An 18,278-nucleotide genomic window follows, 5' to 3' on the forward strand; every position below is an offset into this window, starting at 1 on the left:
TTTGGGAGACGGTCGCCTCTTCTGCCCAAGATAGGGGTAGAAGAAGCGACTGAAATTCTCCTTCAGCCTAAAAAGCTCCTCATTTTTCCTTAAGGGTATGCCGGAGGGCAGGGGCAGGTGTAACTTTTCCTCCATTTCCCTCAAACAACCATTTTAACCACCTATGCCCTGTCTACCTTTTATCAGTTTTTTTGAGAGTCTCCTCTTTTAACTCAATTTCTATTGAAGGGAAGGGGAGTTTGCCACCCCAAAATATGCCTGTTTGGGATATTGATTATTTTAAGCTGGTTATTTTTCAGAAATAAGACTCAGAAACTCTGACCTTCCCCCTAACTGCATAAAAGAATTTAGATAGAGGATCTGCTCCAGGAAGGGTGCTAGTATCATAGGTAACTATAGTTTAATATGAACTTGTGTGTGATAGAAAGGAACCTAGCAAGGCCCATTTGTTCAAAGTCCTCTCTGTGTCTCATTGTTACAGGTGGCCCAGCAAATATTTATTTACCAAACATTTGCTTTCCTATCTCCATGCAAATTGCCTTCCTGCTCTTTGAAGCCCAAACTACTCCCCCTACCCTCCTTTCCTCCTCAGCTCAAGTTGCATATAAGCCTTAACTAGCATCCTTGAGCCTCATATTCTTATGCAACTCTCATATGTACATACATAACAAATTTGGTCATTTTCTCCTATTAACCTGTCTCGTGTTAATTTGGTTATTAGTGCAGCCAGAAGAACATAGAAAGGTAGGAGAAAATTTATTTTTTCCTCCCCCACAGTATTCATTCCCCAACTAACTGTAGGAAGCTTCTACCCCAACAATACTTTATTCAATCAGTGATGGCTGAGGCCACTCCAGACCTCTCATTACTAATCCAATAGCCTGTTTCCATCCCTCATCCTACTTAACCTCTGTGATGCACATGACTGCTATCTACTCCCCTCTTAAAACTTTTTTCTTCTCACTAAGGAGTTTAGTGTGGCAATAAAGGAGAACCATTAAAAAGAACCAGGGGATAATAAAATAATTTGATTTATGGAAGATCAAGCTTGGTGCAGTGTAGAGAAAGGGCTGGTGGGAAGTCACACTGGAGTTAGAGACAACAGTATGCATTTTTGAGTAAAATAGACAAGAATCTGAAACTTAGTTTCTCCACTTGTTAGCTATAAACCCTTGACAAGTTTCTTAACTTCTCTGGGCCCCAATTCCCTTACATGGAAAGTAGAGATAGCAATATTTACATGTCAGGGTTATTCTGAGAATTCAAAGAATCATTTATATGGTATGCTTAGTATAGGGTCAGGCACATGGTAGCAGCTTCATAAATGGTGATTATTGTGAACTTGACTGTGAGTTGCTCAAGGTCAACGAATGGTCTTATTCTATTTTATAGTGGTCCCAAGACCTAGTACTAGAAATGATTTCTAAAGGCCTCAATTTAAATATGTTGGCTACATGAAAGAAAGGCCACCTAAAATCAATACCAAGTTTCATTTTTGTTCAAATCAGGGCTTTGCTGCAATGATCCTTCCAGAATTAAAGGACTTTATCTGACAGGACAACACTCACCTAGTGCAAAGAGGTAAGTGGATGAAAATATGATAAGGAATTTCAATTTTATAAATTCCTATGAAACAAAGCATGTACTGTGCATTCTTCAATGTGATATGGTGAGAAGTAATATTTTTATTCAAACTCACAGTTAATACATTGCATATTTACAAAACAAAATTTAGATGTCCTACTCAACCCTTGTTTGAAATGAATGAAATCTCACCTTTAAGAAGAAAGGCAGAAAGGAGAGTTTAATTCCTCGAGCAGAAGCAATGGGCTGTAATTCTTCTCGTAGCTTAACCAGTTCAACAAGGTCAACCTCATCACAATACCCAAAGTGAGGTATCTTCAGGGCTGCAGACATGGTCTTGACCATTGCTTTCTGAAAGCCTGGAAAACATTAAAAAATTTTTTTAATCTTTTTTTTCCCTATTAAAATAGAAGGCTCCTAATGTTTACTCTCAATTAAACTCTCTCTCTTAGAGCTACCACCTACCTTCATTACATAACTTGAAGGTCACTAATTTCAATGCTGAAGCATTGACTGCAGCACGACACCTAGTGTAAAGTGTAATAATGAAACAGTTAACTGCTTTCAATGCTGTGGTGTAAAACAATTCAAAAGGATGCAAGCTGTGTATTTATTTACTCAATGGGTTTCCTGCAAAATCACTCTTCAGGAAGTTATTATCCTAAGAGTTTATAAATAATAAATCAGAAGTAGTTATTTTGAAAGCTAACTAAAATTAATATTTAAAATAATTTCAGTGAGTCTTCAAACAGAACAATTATTTTTATACAAGTTTATATTCCAAGAAACCTGCTAACATAGTACTCTTCAGAAATTAACAGTATAAATTGACGCTTTTCCTAGAAAAACTTATTTCATCATTAAAGAAATTATATGCTGAATTTGAACTTTCCCTTCAGTAAGAATTACAAACACTTTATTTTATACATGGATCTACTGTGGTAACTTCCCCCCAAATAAATTACACTATTACACTGTTACCTTTTATGGGTTCTGTTCTGTCTTTGCCTGTGAATACCAGGGGTTTTGATATTGGTGTAGGAATAGTCCTGTCTTTTGGTTTGGGTGGAGATGACATAATTTCAGCTTTTGGTGAAGGAGGTAATATAGCTCCTGTCTGCTTTTCCAAATAGTTGAGAATGTCTTCTTTAAGTATTCTGCCATCTTTTCCCGAACCAACAACTTCACTCAGCTTAATCTTAAAAAAAAAAAAAAAAAGACACATTTTAATGCTAAAAATAACACTACCTAAAAACAAATAAATCCATCATTAGGTCTCTAAATGGAATTTAATGAATTGAAAGTAAAAAAATATCTCTTCCCAATAAGTTAGTATAAAGAAGTCACATTTTCATTATCTTAATAGAATGCTATAAGCTATAGCTCCCTTCATAAGTAATCATGTTACTTTTGTACGTACTGTTCATTTGCCCATGCCGTAACAACGCAATATCTACATTGTATATGATCTATTGCTATTTATGACAACTTACATTTTTAAGTAGTCGACTATCTTACATTTCTTGCATAATTCTTATTTGATTTTTTTTTCTATTTTGGGAGACTACACAAGAAGGAGAATTCAGTTTAAAGAAGAGTTAAACATTACAACCAATGCAGACCAATATTTCTCACCTTGGCTACCGGTAAACACGTAATAGTTAAAATCATCATCATACAAAAGCTCTCTCAAAGTAGTTTTTTTAAAAAAATTTTTCTTAGATCAGTACAAAATACTGAAATTAATTTTATTGAGGCATATTTGGAATGTGAGTTCCTCAGCCCAAGTTAAAAGTCAAATAGATAAGATTTATTATTGCTTTCTACAGAATAAACATAGATGATGTAATTCCACTTTCCACTAGACATTCATGATATTTTTTGGAAACATATAGGATCTGGCTTTATTCAATCTCTTTCTATGTTTGGTTACAGAGATAAAACATTCTCACTACATTTAATTCTATTTAAATAAAAAGACACGAAGCTTGGATGATATCCTCACACATAGTGCATATTAGTTAATTTCTTAGGATTAAGTACTGCTTTCGTACTGGTGCTTCTCTAAGGATGACTTCAAAATAATAAAGAACTTTATATGTCAAATATTTATTTTTTAACAAATGAACTCAGAATTTAAACAAATAATTTTTAGGCAATTAGAAATAACTGTAAATGCCATTGATTTTTAATTTTAAACAACTGAATTCATAAATATGCAAATTGCAAAAAAAGAAAAGTGATTTATAATAACACATCCACAATTTAATTTCTAGTAATTATACAAGTATTCTAGTTATTAGACACATCTTTAGGAAGCGCTATAGGAAAGCCAAATTATGTATTTCTACAGGTAGTCATTCTATATAATTAAAGAAAAAATATTGATAAAATGCTTTATAGCTTACAAAGCAATATACAAGGTCATTATCTCATTTGATATCCTTATTATTATTATTATTTCTATTTTCTAATATACTAAATGGTTGTCATATTCGAACACATTTAATAGCTAATAAATTGTCAAGAGTTTATAACATAATTTACTTGAGCATTTCCTTGATTTTCAACACATGTGCTTTCTAATTTTTGGCTTTGAAACACTTGGAAGAATGTACCCTAGATTATTTCCTTGCGAGTTTACCAACAGTAAGATAACTGGCTAAAGGGATATGAACATTTTAATGATTAATAGATATCTCCAAAATGTAATCTTTAGTGGTTTTTTCCCCCACTGTAAGTTAATTATTCCTCTCAAAAACAGACAAACCAAAACACCTCCATTTTAGGGCATAGTGGGAAGAACTCAGGCTTTGGAACCAGACAGATCTGTGTTCAAATCTCCAGTTCAGCTATTTACTTGATTTTAGGCAACTTAATCAACTTCTTTGCGCTTTCTCATCTGCAAAATGAGGGTAATCCAAACCACCTTGCAGGGTTACTATAAGGATTGGAGATAATGTTTGTACAGTGTTTGGCTCCTAAGCTCAAATAACGAAGTCAATAATTGTTGAGGCAGTGTATAATGATGAAGAATACTGGCTTTGGAGTCACAGAGACTCACTTCAGAATTCTGGCTCCACCACAGTGTTAGCTGTGTGACCCTGGACCAGTTACTTGACCTCTCCAAGTTTTGGAAGCCACCTTATCTCAGAGTTGTGAAGATTAAATGAAATATGTAAATATTTATCACCTGGGAGCCTCCCTGCCCTGGAGAGTAAGCAGCAAGGTCTGGCTGATAAGAGAATACAAAAAGCCAGCCTCCTAGCCTCAAAAGTCAGTACAGTTCTAGAGTTATCTCCACCTCTCTGGGATCAGGTCACATCCTAGAGATCGCATCCTTCCCTGGCCCATTTTCCTTCTTTTCCCTTCTCTATGCTCATTCCCAGTACACGTGTTCACTCTTTCAATCAATCAGTCAGTCAATTAGTCAGTCAGTCAGTCAATCAATCAATCAATCAATCAATCAATCACATTTACCCAATCCCTGTCTCAATCTGTGCTTCTGGGGCACCTGATCTAAGATACTAGTATTTACGAGTGCTCCGTGGTAGCCCTGACTGTTATTAGGCTCTAAGAAAGAATAATAAAATCATACCCCTCAATATTAGGAATAAGTTCACAATTTTCTTCTCATTTCTCACGAACACTTTTATGCAACAGACATTTCAGTAACAGACATTTTCATGTTTGCTTTAATCCCAATTTGAGCTATTTCATGATGGGATAGTTGGCTAATTTTTCACAGATACATTTATATACTTTCTATGTGATCTCGCACTTAAATATTAAGAAAACTTACATTGTTTTCCATTGCAAGGCGGCGAACTGCCGGAGTTGCCAGTGTCTTTTGGCCCTTTATCTCTTGGTGTGTGTGTTCATCATGGGACACAGCAGGAGTCTCAACAACATCTTCTTCTGAATCTGGTAACATGGTAAATTTTTACCCTTCGGTTCAGATTATTTTTAAAAAGAAGCTTAGTGGCGTATAATATATAAATTTAAAGTTTCAAAATTCAAAAAGCGTAATTTTAGGCCAATTCAGAATGGAAAAACAAGTGGGTAGATTGTGTGTAGGAGAAAGTACTGGTGTCTGGTATTATTTAATGACTGTTATTACCTGGTGTTTACTTCATTTCTGTTAAAAGCGTACAGCCAGTTACAAGTTAAAAAAATTTTAAAACATGTATTTTTACATGTTTTTAAAATTTTAAAACATGTATTTTAAACACTTTCCTAATAAATTTCTCATTAATAAGTAGCATGAAATAAGAATCAAATGTGAGGTGAATTACATGAATCATGTAAAATCTGTGACAAACTTAAATGCTTCCCCAAGATAATACAGAATTTGAATTTTTTCTTTGCTTTTAATATGGCTTAAGATATACTGTAGAAGATTTTATTTTCATGGCTAATGCTAATTTGGTTATTCTGTTCTGTAACTCTAGAGTACTGATATAAGCAAACTAGGGCTATTACCATGTATTTTTGCAACTAGAAAAAGTTTTTGAGAGCATTTAATTGTCAAAGTCTGACACTAGGAAATCAGTGCCATTTGGTAGAATCTCTGTGAGAATTAGTGACCAAACCATTGAAAATCAATAGGCAACTGAGTTTGCTTTGACATTCAATTCTAAGCAAATAAATATTTCCACTGCTGCAACTGTGGGCAGACAATCTATTCATTCCTCCTCACTAGCCTATGAATTGGTCCAGTGGAGCACTCAAAGTTCTCCTAAGAGTGAGGAAGGGAAGAAAAAAACTTTGTATTGAGCATGAAGGGTGGCAGAATATGCTACCTGAAAATATGACTGGAGGATTTCGGGACATGGCACCCCAAAATATGCCACTTTGTATATGATGAGCTATAGGTACTTCAAAAGAAGGAAATGCAGGGAGAGGCTTTCTCCTCATCTGCTTAAAGACAGATCCTCCTAAAGGAATCAAATATCATAAATCTCCCCAGGAGTTTCATCCACCAGGGAAGACTGACTCTTATCAAAGGAGAGACTAGACAAACTTCGTCAAAGTAACATACCTCCCATGTATTCTTTTAAAGGCCCATTATTTTTCCGAAAAATCATTTACTGTCCCCTAAGAGGTCTACATTCCCCCGCCCCCTTTCCCTATTAAGATAATATTTAAGCCCAAATTCTCAGCCATCTTTTTGAGTTATTCATTTTTCCTTGGGTATCTCTGATGTACACGAGTTATGTATTAATAAACTTGTTTTTCTCTAATTACTGTCTTTATTACAGGGCTCTCAGTTAAGAACTCAGAGGTAGAGGGAAAATTATTTTTTCTCCCCCACAAGCACCTATTATGTATGTCAAATACTGTACTACATACGCAAATATCTTAATCTTCACTCCAACTTTGTAAGATAGGTGTTATTATCCCCATTTTATAGATTTTTTAAAAAGTGAGACTTGAGAGATGAGGGGATTGGCCCCAAGGTCACACACCTAATAAACTGTAAGAGCTGGGATTCGATCCTAGCACTGACTCAGTCTATGCAGTTTCCATTAGTTTCCAGCATATTTTCTTTCTGGTCAAATAAGCTGGAATAAAACTCCTGTAGTTTAAGCAATAATTTTGTTAGAGAAATGTCTGGAGTGACATACACTAATATGTTAAGGGTGGTGATTTCTGAGTAGGAGGAATATGTTTTCATTTTCTTATTTTTGGTTTTCTGCATTTTTTAACTTTCTATAATGCAATATCCTGCTTTTATAATAGAAATTAAAGAAATAATAGAAAAGCTTCAATAAGCTATCTTTCAGCTTTTGGAGGCAGTTTGTCTTGGTGGATAAAGACTCAGGACATCCAAGTTCTAAATTTGGCTGTCAATGCCATTGGGCAAATCATCCTACCTTTCTAGGTTGGGTTTAGTTTCTTCGATCTGTTACACTGGAATATTTACATGTAAGAATAAGTAAAATAATAAGTGTGAAACATTTTATAAATTGCAAAGTGTGATGATGATATTAGTTATTCTAACACTGTACAGACTGCAGAAGAGTCAGCCAGCCACTGAAATTCAGACACCTTCTAGACTTCCGAAATATCTTTATCTCAGTACTTCTAGATAGACAGCTGGCTTAGGGTCGCACCACAGAACTTATGCTTCCCTGGCCCCTGATATCAAAGCTGTCTCCTAGATGTCATAACTTTGGTGTATCACAACAAGGCCTTAAGGACATTCTGCAGTAGAGACCCAGCTGTTTGCTACCACTGGAACAGCCCACTGTTTTAGTTTTTCTCTGTAACTTTCTCATAATGGATTCTCCTTTTGTTGAGACATGTACTGCTTGTAAGTTCCAAGGTCACTGCTTCTTCTGAATGCTAGTTTCTTCACTTTTCATTTTTATTTTCCTTCTTTTCTCTTCTCTTCCGGTTTGGTTTTCATAAGCATTACCAAAAGTGCTTTTTTATTTTCATATCAGTGGCAAACAGAACAATCCCACTTTGTTAGATTTAATATTTGCATACCACAACTTTTAATGTTAGTAACCAGTGTTCAAGGCCCGAATCTTTCATTCCTGAGAGAGCTTGTTGCTTCTTTGAACACTAAGGTTTCCAGAAGCCTCCAGATAATTATTTCTGTACATGTTTATAAGATGTTAACCGGTCAAAAGATAATCATGCATCACAAAGGACTGTTTCTATTTTTCTGATTTCACCTCCTAAACACCCAAATTAAATCCTTTATTAAAAGTATATGTCGCTTTTAGTTGGTACCCAATGACAAAAGGATAGCAGTAATCAATTGGCAAAATAGATGAATACATTTACAGTACCTTTAAAAGCTTCTGTTTCTATGTCTACTAATGGCTTCCCCACATAGGCAATATCGTCTAGATTATAATACAGTTTTTTAATGACTCCATCATAACGACTGGTGATAGTAACAGAAGCTTTATCACTTTGAACTTCACAGATGCTATCAAACTGAGACACTGTATCTCCTTCTTTTACATACCTAAAAGACAAACGCCACACTGAATTAGATCAGTATCCATCTAGCCCAGCATTTTAGTCCCAGATGGTGCACCGAAGAATGTTCCAGAAAAGACTATGACATCCAGAATCTCTTTGATGTATCTCCAAGAAATACTAAAATTTAAAAAACCATTCATCGCTCTGTAATCTAAAACTTTAATTAAACTTCCGAGTTTTCTGCCCCACCCATTCCTTGGAATTCTAAAAATGTATTTTAAATGTGTTTTTCCTCCCTTTATTGCTTAATTAGCCTTTATCAAACTTTAAGGGATACCTATTATTTCTACAATTACATTTAAAAATCGATATCCCCAATACACATCCTTTGTAATTTCATAAATTTTGGGTTGAGTTTTCTCAGTCTTTTTTTCTAGAACTATTTTAACCTATCCTTGTATATCAGTGTCTTTATCCTCACAATCATTTAGGTATGCTTTACAAGGCTCTTTTAAATATTCTTAGCATAGCAAACAGAACAGGAGGAATGGGACCAAACCTGAAATACCATATATAATTTGGATTCTAACATCATTCTTGATGTATCTAGCACATTTCTGATTTATTATCATCAATTCTTCGTTAAGATAATTGTTCAGTCATTCTTATTCCTTGTCTTCTTGTACTCACTAGTTCTCAGTCCATAATAACACATGACCCAAGACATGGAAACTAGGTTTAAAAGCACATATATGAACTTTCACTTCCAGAATGGTGGATTAAGTCCTTCCGGAATTTTGCTTCTCCACAAAAGCAACAAGTACACTGACAAAAGTCATTTTTTAAAGGTCAATTTCTTTTTTAGCTGAAATGAGGGGTGAGGAGTGAAAGGAGTTTTTAAAAAGAGGAAGAAAATAATCCTTAATAAATTACATCAAATAAAATGCCATGAAGTATGATGAATCCTGTCACCAGCATTTCGGCAACACAAACTAGTTTTACCTTATTGCTTTAAAAAAAGCAGTGTATGTTATAGAAAGAAGTTTCTTAATTTAAATATTCCTACTTATTTTTACTCTATTTTAATAATTACTTAATTTTTTTTTTCAGAATAACTTACCATTCTTTAACAGTTACTTCTCTAATCCCTTCTCCAATGTCTGAGAGCTTGAATTGAACAATCTGTCCTTGTAGAGCTTCAAAGACAATGAGAAATAATCTCATTAAATATGTAATGTATTTCCAAGAGATGTTTTTACTTCTAAAATTAGAAAATTTTCTCAAGCAGAAGCAGAAATGATTCTATTGTATACTAATGGAATTAGTATTAAAAAGCATAACCATCATTAATAATCATCAAAGATTTAAATAAATTAAGCAGTGACACAGACCCACTGACACTGCCACAGAACTTATATTTTCCAACTTCCAAAAGAGTTTTCTTTTACAAGGGTGTAGAAGATCCTTCTGACAAATGAGATTTTGAAACAATAGCAAGGAACAGAATATAGAACATGATATTGTACTAAGGGAGACCCCACTGGATCTCCTTGTCTTATGTTATGAAACTGTAATAACCATAAGGGGCTGCTTTTTGATCTCTTTTGACTTCATACAACTATTCTCATGTGCCCAAACTATGTTCTGCTAATTTAACATGAAATTTTAGTCTTCTTTCCTCTTTCCATTTATTACTCCTTTTTGAATTTCTACCCTCTTATAACACTTGAATGCCAGTGATACTTTATGGTAATTATTTCCCAGAAAAGAAGTATTTCTGGTCAACAGAAAGCATATATGGATCCTCTCGCTTTTCCAGGTTGACAAATGGCTGTGAATTGATTCGAGAGTGCTCCTCTATTTTTAGACTGCTAGTAATCAAAATTGCTCATAAAACACACAACAAGCTGATTACAGTAGTAAAAATTTTTAAAATAAATGGGGAGGTAAGTTAGTAGTAAAGAAATACAAACTATATTTTTGATATGGAGGTCTTAGGTACCTCTTGTTTCCTCTCTAGTAAGCTGGATCCTCTTATAGCCTGCTGCTCATTGTATAAACTGGAACCCTTCTGAAAAATAGTTTGGGCATAAGTATCAAAAGTCTTTTTTTAAAAAATTAAAATTGTTGGGGTGACACTGGTTAATCAAATCAAATAAGTTTCAAGTGTACAATTCAACAATATGTCATATGTATATTGCATTATGTGTTTACCACTCAAAGTTAAATTTCCTTCCGTCACCAAATACTTGACCCCCTTTACCCCTATGTACCTCCTCAAAAGACTTTTTAAAAGGTCTATATGTTTAACTCAGCAAGTAATTCTAGTTTTAAGACTTTTTTGCCTGAGGAAATAGAGAAGTACACAAAGATTTGTACTTAGTAATAGAATAGTTGTCATAAGAGTTATAATGAAGAACTGGAAACCAAACTAAGTAAACAAAAACAAGTTAAAACATTATGACACCTCTATACACAGCAATATTACGCAAGGAACAGCATGTGTAAGAACATAAAAATGTGACAGTGTATAAAATGATCGGGGAATGACAACAGTTCTATATGCTGAGGACAGGATATATGGCAAAAAATAAGCCCAGATTTATTTGTGCGCCATGCTGAAGTGAGGTGTTTAGAATTTATCCTAAAGGTAATCAGGAACCAGTGGTAAATAAATATGGTCATAAATTCTTTGCAGCTGCTCCAATAAGAGGTAAAGTTTATTTTTCCACTACTTGAATCTATGCTGGCCTGTGACTTGCTCTGACCAATAGAATAGAGCAGAAGTGAAATTGTGTAAATTCTGGAGCCTGGACCTCAAAGGACCTGTAGCTTCTCCCTTCTCTCTTATAATGCTGCTTTGAGATCCCCCTGTAAGGGAGCTGATCTAGTCTAATGGAGAATGAGAAAGGAATGTGGAGGAGAAATGAGATGCCCCACCTGAAAATCAACACTAATCGTTAGACATGTGAGTGAGACCATCTTGGATCTTCCAGCCCAGAGGCTTTTTTTAGCCGAATATAGTCACATTCATGACCCAGGCCAACCCCCAGAATCCCAAGCAATAATAAACTGTAGTCGCTTCAAGCTGCTAGGTTGTGGAAAGGGTTGTTATTCGGCAATAATTAATTGATAGGGAGTCCCATCTGCAATTTCAGATATATAATTTTAGAAAAAAGTTCTCTCTGGCAGGAATGTTATGGGCGGGGTTGGGGAAGAGGTGGCAGAGAAAGCAGTTAGGAGGCTACTGTATGTTAAGAAACTGAAGTATGGAACTTAGTATATTTATATATTTTCAAAGCTATCTTAAAAAGAGAAGAAATATATAAGATGTAAAGTTAACAGATCTTGGTCATCAGGATGGATCCAGGTTTCTAGTTTAACTACTTAAGTTAGTGGATACAGGAAGAGAATGTATCCCAAGCCCGCAGAGCAGTGTCTTGGCATATAGTAGGTGATCAATAAATATTTGTGTTGAATGTATTTAATCTCATAACAATACAATGGGGTTAGATACTCTGATTACTCTCATCTTCCAGATGATGATACAGAGAAATTAAGTAACTTGCTTAAAGTTACACAACTAGTAATTGGTAGAACAAGAATCCAAAGCTCATGATAACTATTGAGACACTGGAGCTTGAATGGCTTCTATTTTCTCCGAGTAAAGATCAATTTTTGAAAATAGAAATCTTTTAAAAAATGGCGAATGTATGTGTATTTTAGGGTGTTGTGGAAGATGATGTGTGAAAGGCCTGGAAGGACTGATTGATCTCAGGGACTGGATAGGCCTGGAATCCTCCTATTTTTCATTGTTTCCACAGACTAAAGCACCAAGTATCTGTCAAAAGGTTAATGATGTAACAAAATTCTAGGGTTCTTTATTAGGGGTCTAAATAGAACATCAGGAAAAAATGTTTTAGTGTCCCTGCAAAATCTAATACTTAAAAGACTTAAGTTCTTTACAAAGGGTAGAAAGATTTGGGGGAAAGGTAATTACATTGTAAAAACCAGAGAACTATATGTGTAGGAGCACCTCAGCTGGTTTCATCATACCATCTTAACAGGACAGATTAAGTGCCTCATTTAACAGATAATACAGTGACTACAAAGACATAAACTGTTAAGTCAACAATTTACTCTAAGAAAGCCATACCAATGCTGGCTATTGCACTTAGATAAGTCAGATGATACAGGACAGATGGCCCAAGACAACCTATTCCCAACATTATGAAGACATAGGTATTAAGGGAAAAGTGTGTGAAAGAGGAGTGGAGTGGAGATGGGGCAGAAAAAAAATAAGAAAATAAGCAAGGAGGGCCAGGCTAGAAAAAAAAAGGTCAACCTTTTTTACTTTGATAAGTCTCTAGTAACTTAAAAAAAAAAAGAGGTACTCAGTAAGATACAAAACATTATTTTGTGCAGGCTGTTTTGAGATCATACTCACCAGCAGTTGTTTTCAGCAACCGATGTGGATGGCTATATTTGAATGAAGGATAACCAAAGAAACACACATATTTTGGCTTCAAAACATGAATATTACTACATGTTTCAAAGTAGTGAACACAAATCTAGAGATAAGGAAAAAAAAAAGCTTTTATAAATGATCTTAATGGCTCATGTATGTAAATATATATTGAATTTCAAATCTATTCTAAAAATAGAACAATCATTATCACAATTTAAACAATATCAGAACACTTGGCATTGCTGACAGTTAAGTTCATGAAGATAGGTTTTCTTAAGTATTTTTGTTCAAGAAATCAAAAGAACTCAAACCCTAGCACAAAGGACATTTCGTTGCTTTCGTTTAGTAAAATTATACTCTTAGAGTTAGATATGTTTATATGCTTATGATCTTTGCCTAAAATTCCTTATGAAAGATGTTTTAGTATTCTCTATATAAATACATGGGCTTGTAGGTGCACTTGCATTATTAGAGAGTTCCTGAAATAAAACTACTAAAGAATTCAAAAGTGACATCACCTAAAGACACTGGAAAATATGCAGCATTGTACTGTAAAAAATATTACAAACAGAGTCACTTTAAAATGGAGTCAGAGTTGCTATCCCAGAGGAACTGCCTCGCACATCTCAGGCTTACTCTTCAAGCCTTTGGAATGTCAAAAGTGGGCAAAATAACCTTTGGACTGGGCCTACAGTAGCACTGCTTTCCAAACAACCGTTTGCAAAGAAAACAGGAAAGCAGACAGAACTACCTGATTAAAAATTAAAGACATTCTTTAGAAGAAGCATCAATAAATTAGCTTATCTGCACCTATAGAAATTCTTTTTTTTCTATTCATGTAATTATTCCCCTTTCCTTTCTCATAAATACCCCTTGCCTTTACTTCCTAATAGGGCCACTACATGGGTTTCTGCCTGAATCAGTGCTTGCAGAATTGCAGTTCTTTTTAGATTTCAAATAAATGCCTGTTGCCTCTCATTTTGCCTTTAGGTTAACAGTACCTAAAGTTTTTCTTATCATAATTTACAGGTGATTCTTTAGACTTAACTATTTTACATAACATCTTAATATAAAAAAAGAAGAGTAGGCCTGAAGGTATTCACCTTGATATATCAAAACCTAAGTTTCTGAAAGATAGACTATTATATTTTGAAAGTTAACATTTCAGTGTTATTAATACCTAATGAACTACATCACTTGTAGTTTATACTTTAGTGGCGATTAGCCCTTAAAATTTAAAAGTTATACATATTATGTATTTATTATAGTTATGCTGTGTAATACATATTTATAAATGAGTTGTTTTTCTTATAGTGAATAATAAAAATTTGATTTACTCACAGAAATAATAAATTTAAATTCTTACATGATTTTTCACTTTAATTTCCAAGCTGTTACTAGTTTCTGTAGGCAAAGAAAAACTAAAGATTCCTTTCCTAAAACACGAATAATTTTAAATCATACATCTCAGCTTTACTTTAAGAGCTTATTCGAAAACAACTTAATCTTTCTAATATCTACATTTTATTCATATTAATATTAACATTCAGTCTAGTAATATAAAGCCTTTAAGACTGACAGCTTAAAACTTAGAGAAATTTTAGCAACCTTCTTGTGACTATGAGGTAAAGGCCAAATGACAACCCTGATAATGATAAGTCACTTAATCAATGCTGGCTGCCATCTACCTTTGGGATGCTTTCTATGCACAAATTCTGAATTTCCTATTTATTGGTTGGGTTTTATTGCTTGCAGCTGAAAAATGCCTAACATACATGCAACTGGAGATTTCCAGGACAGTGGGCTATATGAGTCTGGAGGGGAGTTGCCTGGTAGACTGGGGAACTTCAGGAAGCATCAGCTATAGATGGCAAATTAACAATGGATGAGATAATCCAGGAAGTGCAAGAAGTGCAGAGGGCCAAAGTCAGAACCCTTAGAAACACCAATATTTAAAAGTTGGATAGGGAAATAAAAGGAGATTGAGACCAAGTGCCCAAAGATGTAGGAAGAATTTCAGGAAGCTGGTATCACGGAAGCCAAGGATGGAGAGCTCTCAAAAGAAGGGACGTCTATACCTAGTAAGGTGCTGCTGAGAAGACCTTTCTTCTGGTTACCTCTTATTTACTCATCTTTCACAAATCTCAAGTATCCTCTGGGAACTCCTCTCTGACCCCCCAAATCCCTCCTATGTGTTTCTGTAGCTGTAGGCACTGTCCCTACATAGCACTTCTCATGCTGTGCTGTAACTGCTTGTTAAATGTCTATATCTCTCTCCCTGTCCTCCACCGCAAGGCTGTAAAAAAATCTCTGAGAGGGCAGGGACGGTGTCCGCCTTATTCATTGTGCATCCTCAATGGCTAGCACAATACCTGGTACTTAGCAGGCCTTTGAAAGCTTTTGTAAGATCAGGAGTCGACCATTGTGGAAAGATCTAAAGAGGGGACCCTGGTAAAAAATAAAAAATAAAATAAAATAAAAAAACCTACTATGCAAATAGGATAAAATACTATGATTACAGTATGTTAATTGGTGCTAAAAGACTGTGTGAAAGGGGAAAAGTGCAGGGGAGATAGTGGTGTGTTGTAGTTCTGGTGAGAAAAAGGTTAGAAAAATACTGGTGCAGACGTAGGAGACAAGTACATGCCCAAGGAATGAAGATTGAACGGCTTTGCTCCTCGGAGGTAAGGACCCGTGGTGTTTGTTATGCTTTGTTCGAAAGGTCTCTTTCTCTAGACTTAAGTTCCTTGAGGGCGGGGGTCGTATTATCAATGCCTGGCACAAAGTGGGTGATGAACAAAGGTGATGAATAAATGCTGAATGAATATGTATCTCCCTATCTCCAATGCCTAGTCCACTGCTTAGCACCCAGATGGTGCTCAATGAAAGGCTAGGGGGCCAAAGGCTAGCTGAGCCTCGGGGTGTAGACGGAATGGGAGGGCAACTGAGTAACGAAAGAAGCGCGTGCAGGTAAGGGGGTGAGGAGGTGGAGAGTGGGTCTCCAGACCAGTCGGCTCGCCACTTTCTCTGCCTTTCATTTTGCACATATCCCTCCACCTCTCCATCACGCGTGGCACTCGGAGGACAAAATAACACACCTCTCTCAGATGACTGCGGGCAAATCACTCCTCCCCTCCCTCAGATTTGCCCAAACCTGCTTACCAGCCTTCCCGCACGCCGGCTCCAGGTCCTCAGTACGCGAACTGCGGCCATCTTACTCCGGAAATGACAACTCTCTGTGTTTGGAAGAGTTGCCTTTGCCCGGCGACCTATTGGGAGCCGGGAAGCGCACCTCCCCCTGAGCGGCCAATGGAGAGCGAAGCAGCGAGCCTCCCACCCGTCAGCCAATCAGGGGGTGGGGCGGGGCAGGAGAGACACGCGGATGCGGGGAAGACCTCGCTGGAAATGAAAAAAGCATCTGGAGAAAAAAAAAAAAAGAGAGCCGCCCAAATTTAGTTGCATGGATTGTGTTGGACAAGACAATGCTGTGTAAGTACATGTGCACCAACGATCATCTTTGTAATAGGGGGAAACAGAATGTTAAGGGAATGCAAAGGAAGGGCCCTTACTGGAGAAAGTTATGTGAAGACCTGAGGGATGTGTAGGAAAACATATCCTTTCTTCAGCTTGTATTGTAAGTGCCTTGATTACAGAAAATGGGACATTTCTTATACTTTGTAGCAAAGCTCTGTACCACTAGGTGAGTCACAAGTATATGCTGAAATATTTCCCAATGACTGGCATTTCTTATTCCCATCGAGTGTTCTTGACTACTGGAACTGTCTTTTCCATTTTTAAAAAATGGATGAACAAGGTTTCCTTTATGTCTAAAATAAATGTTATCAACAATATCCTTAGAGAATATTGTCAGATGCAGCTGCCCAGCATATGCAGTGTATGTCAGATATAAATTTGATTTATTTGCCTCTTGGAGAAATGTCAAATTTAGAACTAATAAAGATCAGAGCTTTCATAGTCAATCTTCCTTGAAATAATTAGGAAACCATTTTCTAGAAATGTTCTGGATGACAATTGTCTGTTCTCGCCTCTTGCACGGGAATGAAAATCTTACGTGAGAATGTCTAATTAGAGAAAAAAAATACTGAAACAATGACAAATAAATCCTGAACACTGAATCTTAGTGGCTGTGAAACTAAATTTCAAGTATTTCACAAATTCACTAATATTATCCCAAATCACTTTTTTTTTGCCTTATTTGCCTTTCAGTGTATTTCATACACACTACTGTAAGCAATAAATCTAAATCACCTTTATAAGAAAATCTGAGATAGTCAATTTTTTAACTTTCCCACTAACAAAACATTTTATAGGCACTATTAATATAGTTGATAATACCCCATGCATGTGTTTATATAAAAAGATGAAGTTGTGCCTTTGAAGTGAATTATTTTTCTTTCCAGGGTCCCTATACCACCTTCTTCCTCTTAACTTTCCTTTAAGTCTACCTTCTCCTGAGAAAATATCTTTTCTTTTACCCTCTTTTTTTCTTAATGGATTACTGCTTCCAGAGTTAGTACTATATGTTTCCTTATCTTTCCTTCCCAAATCAAGAGATAAGCCAGTATTCTCTAATTAATCCTTTCACTCAAAAGAAATAAGAACTCATTTCTTCTCTTCTTTGAATTAATAAAAATGACTGATTACAACCCAGGGATTCCACTCCTAGCTGTCTACTCAAAAGAAATGAAAACATACGTCCACACAAAGACTAGTTAGTACAAGAATGATTGTAACAGCATTGTTCATAATAGGCCAAATGTCCTTCGACAAGTGAATGGATAAACAAAATGTGGTACATCCATGTAATGGACTTTTATTCATCCTTAACAATGACTGAAGTACCGATGCATGCTTTAACATGGATGAACTTCAAATTTTTATACTAAGAAGCCAGATCTAAAAGGTCATATCGCACGATTTCATTTATATGAAATGTCCAGAGAAGACAAATCTACCAAGACAGGAAAGCAGATTAGTGGTTACCTGGGGCTGGAATGGGAATGGGGAGTGACAGCAGAGGGGCAAGAGAAAGCTTTTTGTGGTGATGGAAAATTCCTATAACCGGATTGTGGTGATGATTGCATAACTGTGAATTTACTAAAAATCATTGAATTGTACACTTGAAACAGGTGAACTTTATGAGATGTAAACTTCAATAAAGCTGTTAAAATTGTTATATTGTATACATACAAAAGAATAATGTGACATAGATAAGTCACGTAATAACAAAAACCTGAACCTACTGTTGTAGCAGCCAGCCCCC

At 35.7% G+C, this 18,278-nt stretch overlaps 1 protein-coding gene across 1 annotated transcript in view; it reads right to left on the reverse strand.

The window, feature by feature from the left end:
• DBT (dihydrolipoamide branched chain transacylase E2) overlaps nucleotides 1–16,249 on the reverse strand; it is a 31,359-nt gene extending 15,110 nt beyond the window's left edge. Inside the window, exons 1-7 of the mRNA XM_006919563.3 lie at nucleotides 16,157–16,249; nucleotides 12,974–13,097; nucleotides 9,647–9,722; nucleotides 8,388–8,569; nucleotides 5,387–5,508; nucleotides 2,566–2,782; nucleotides 1,777–1,943 (exon numbers count right to left, since the gene is read on the reverse strand). Of these exons, the coding sequence (XP_006919625.1) occupies nucleotides 1,777–1,943; nucleotides 2,566–2,782; nucleotides 5,387–5,508; nucleotides 8,388–8,569; nucleotides 9,647–9,722; nucleotides 12,974–13,097; nucleotides 16,157–16,207 (939 nt within the window). The 5' untranslated portion in view covers nucleotides 16,208–16,249. The remainder of the gene's footprint in view (nucleotides 1–1,776; nucleotides 1,944–2,565; nucleotides 2,783–5,386; nucleotides 5,509–8,387; nucleotides 8,570–9,646; nucleotides 9,723–12,973; nucleotides 13,098–16,156) is intronic.
• Nucleotides 16,250–18,278: the final 2,029 nt, after the last annotated feature.

The sequence above is a fragment of the Pteropus alecto genome, unplaced genomic scaffold (assembly GCF_000325575.1).
Source record: "Pteropus alecto unplaced genomic scaffold, ASM32557v1 scaffold106, whole genome shotgun sequence".
Lineage (NCBI taxonomy): Eukaryota > Metazoa > Chordata > Mammalia > Chiroptera > Pteropodidae > Pteropus > Pteropus alecto.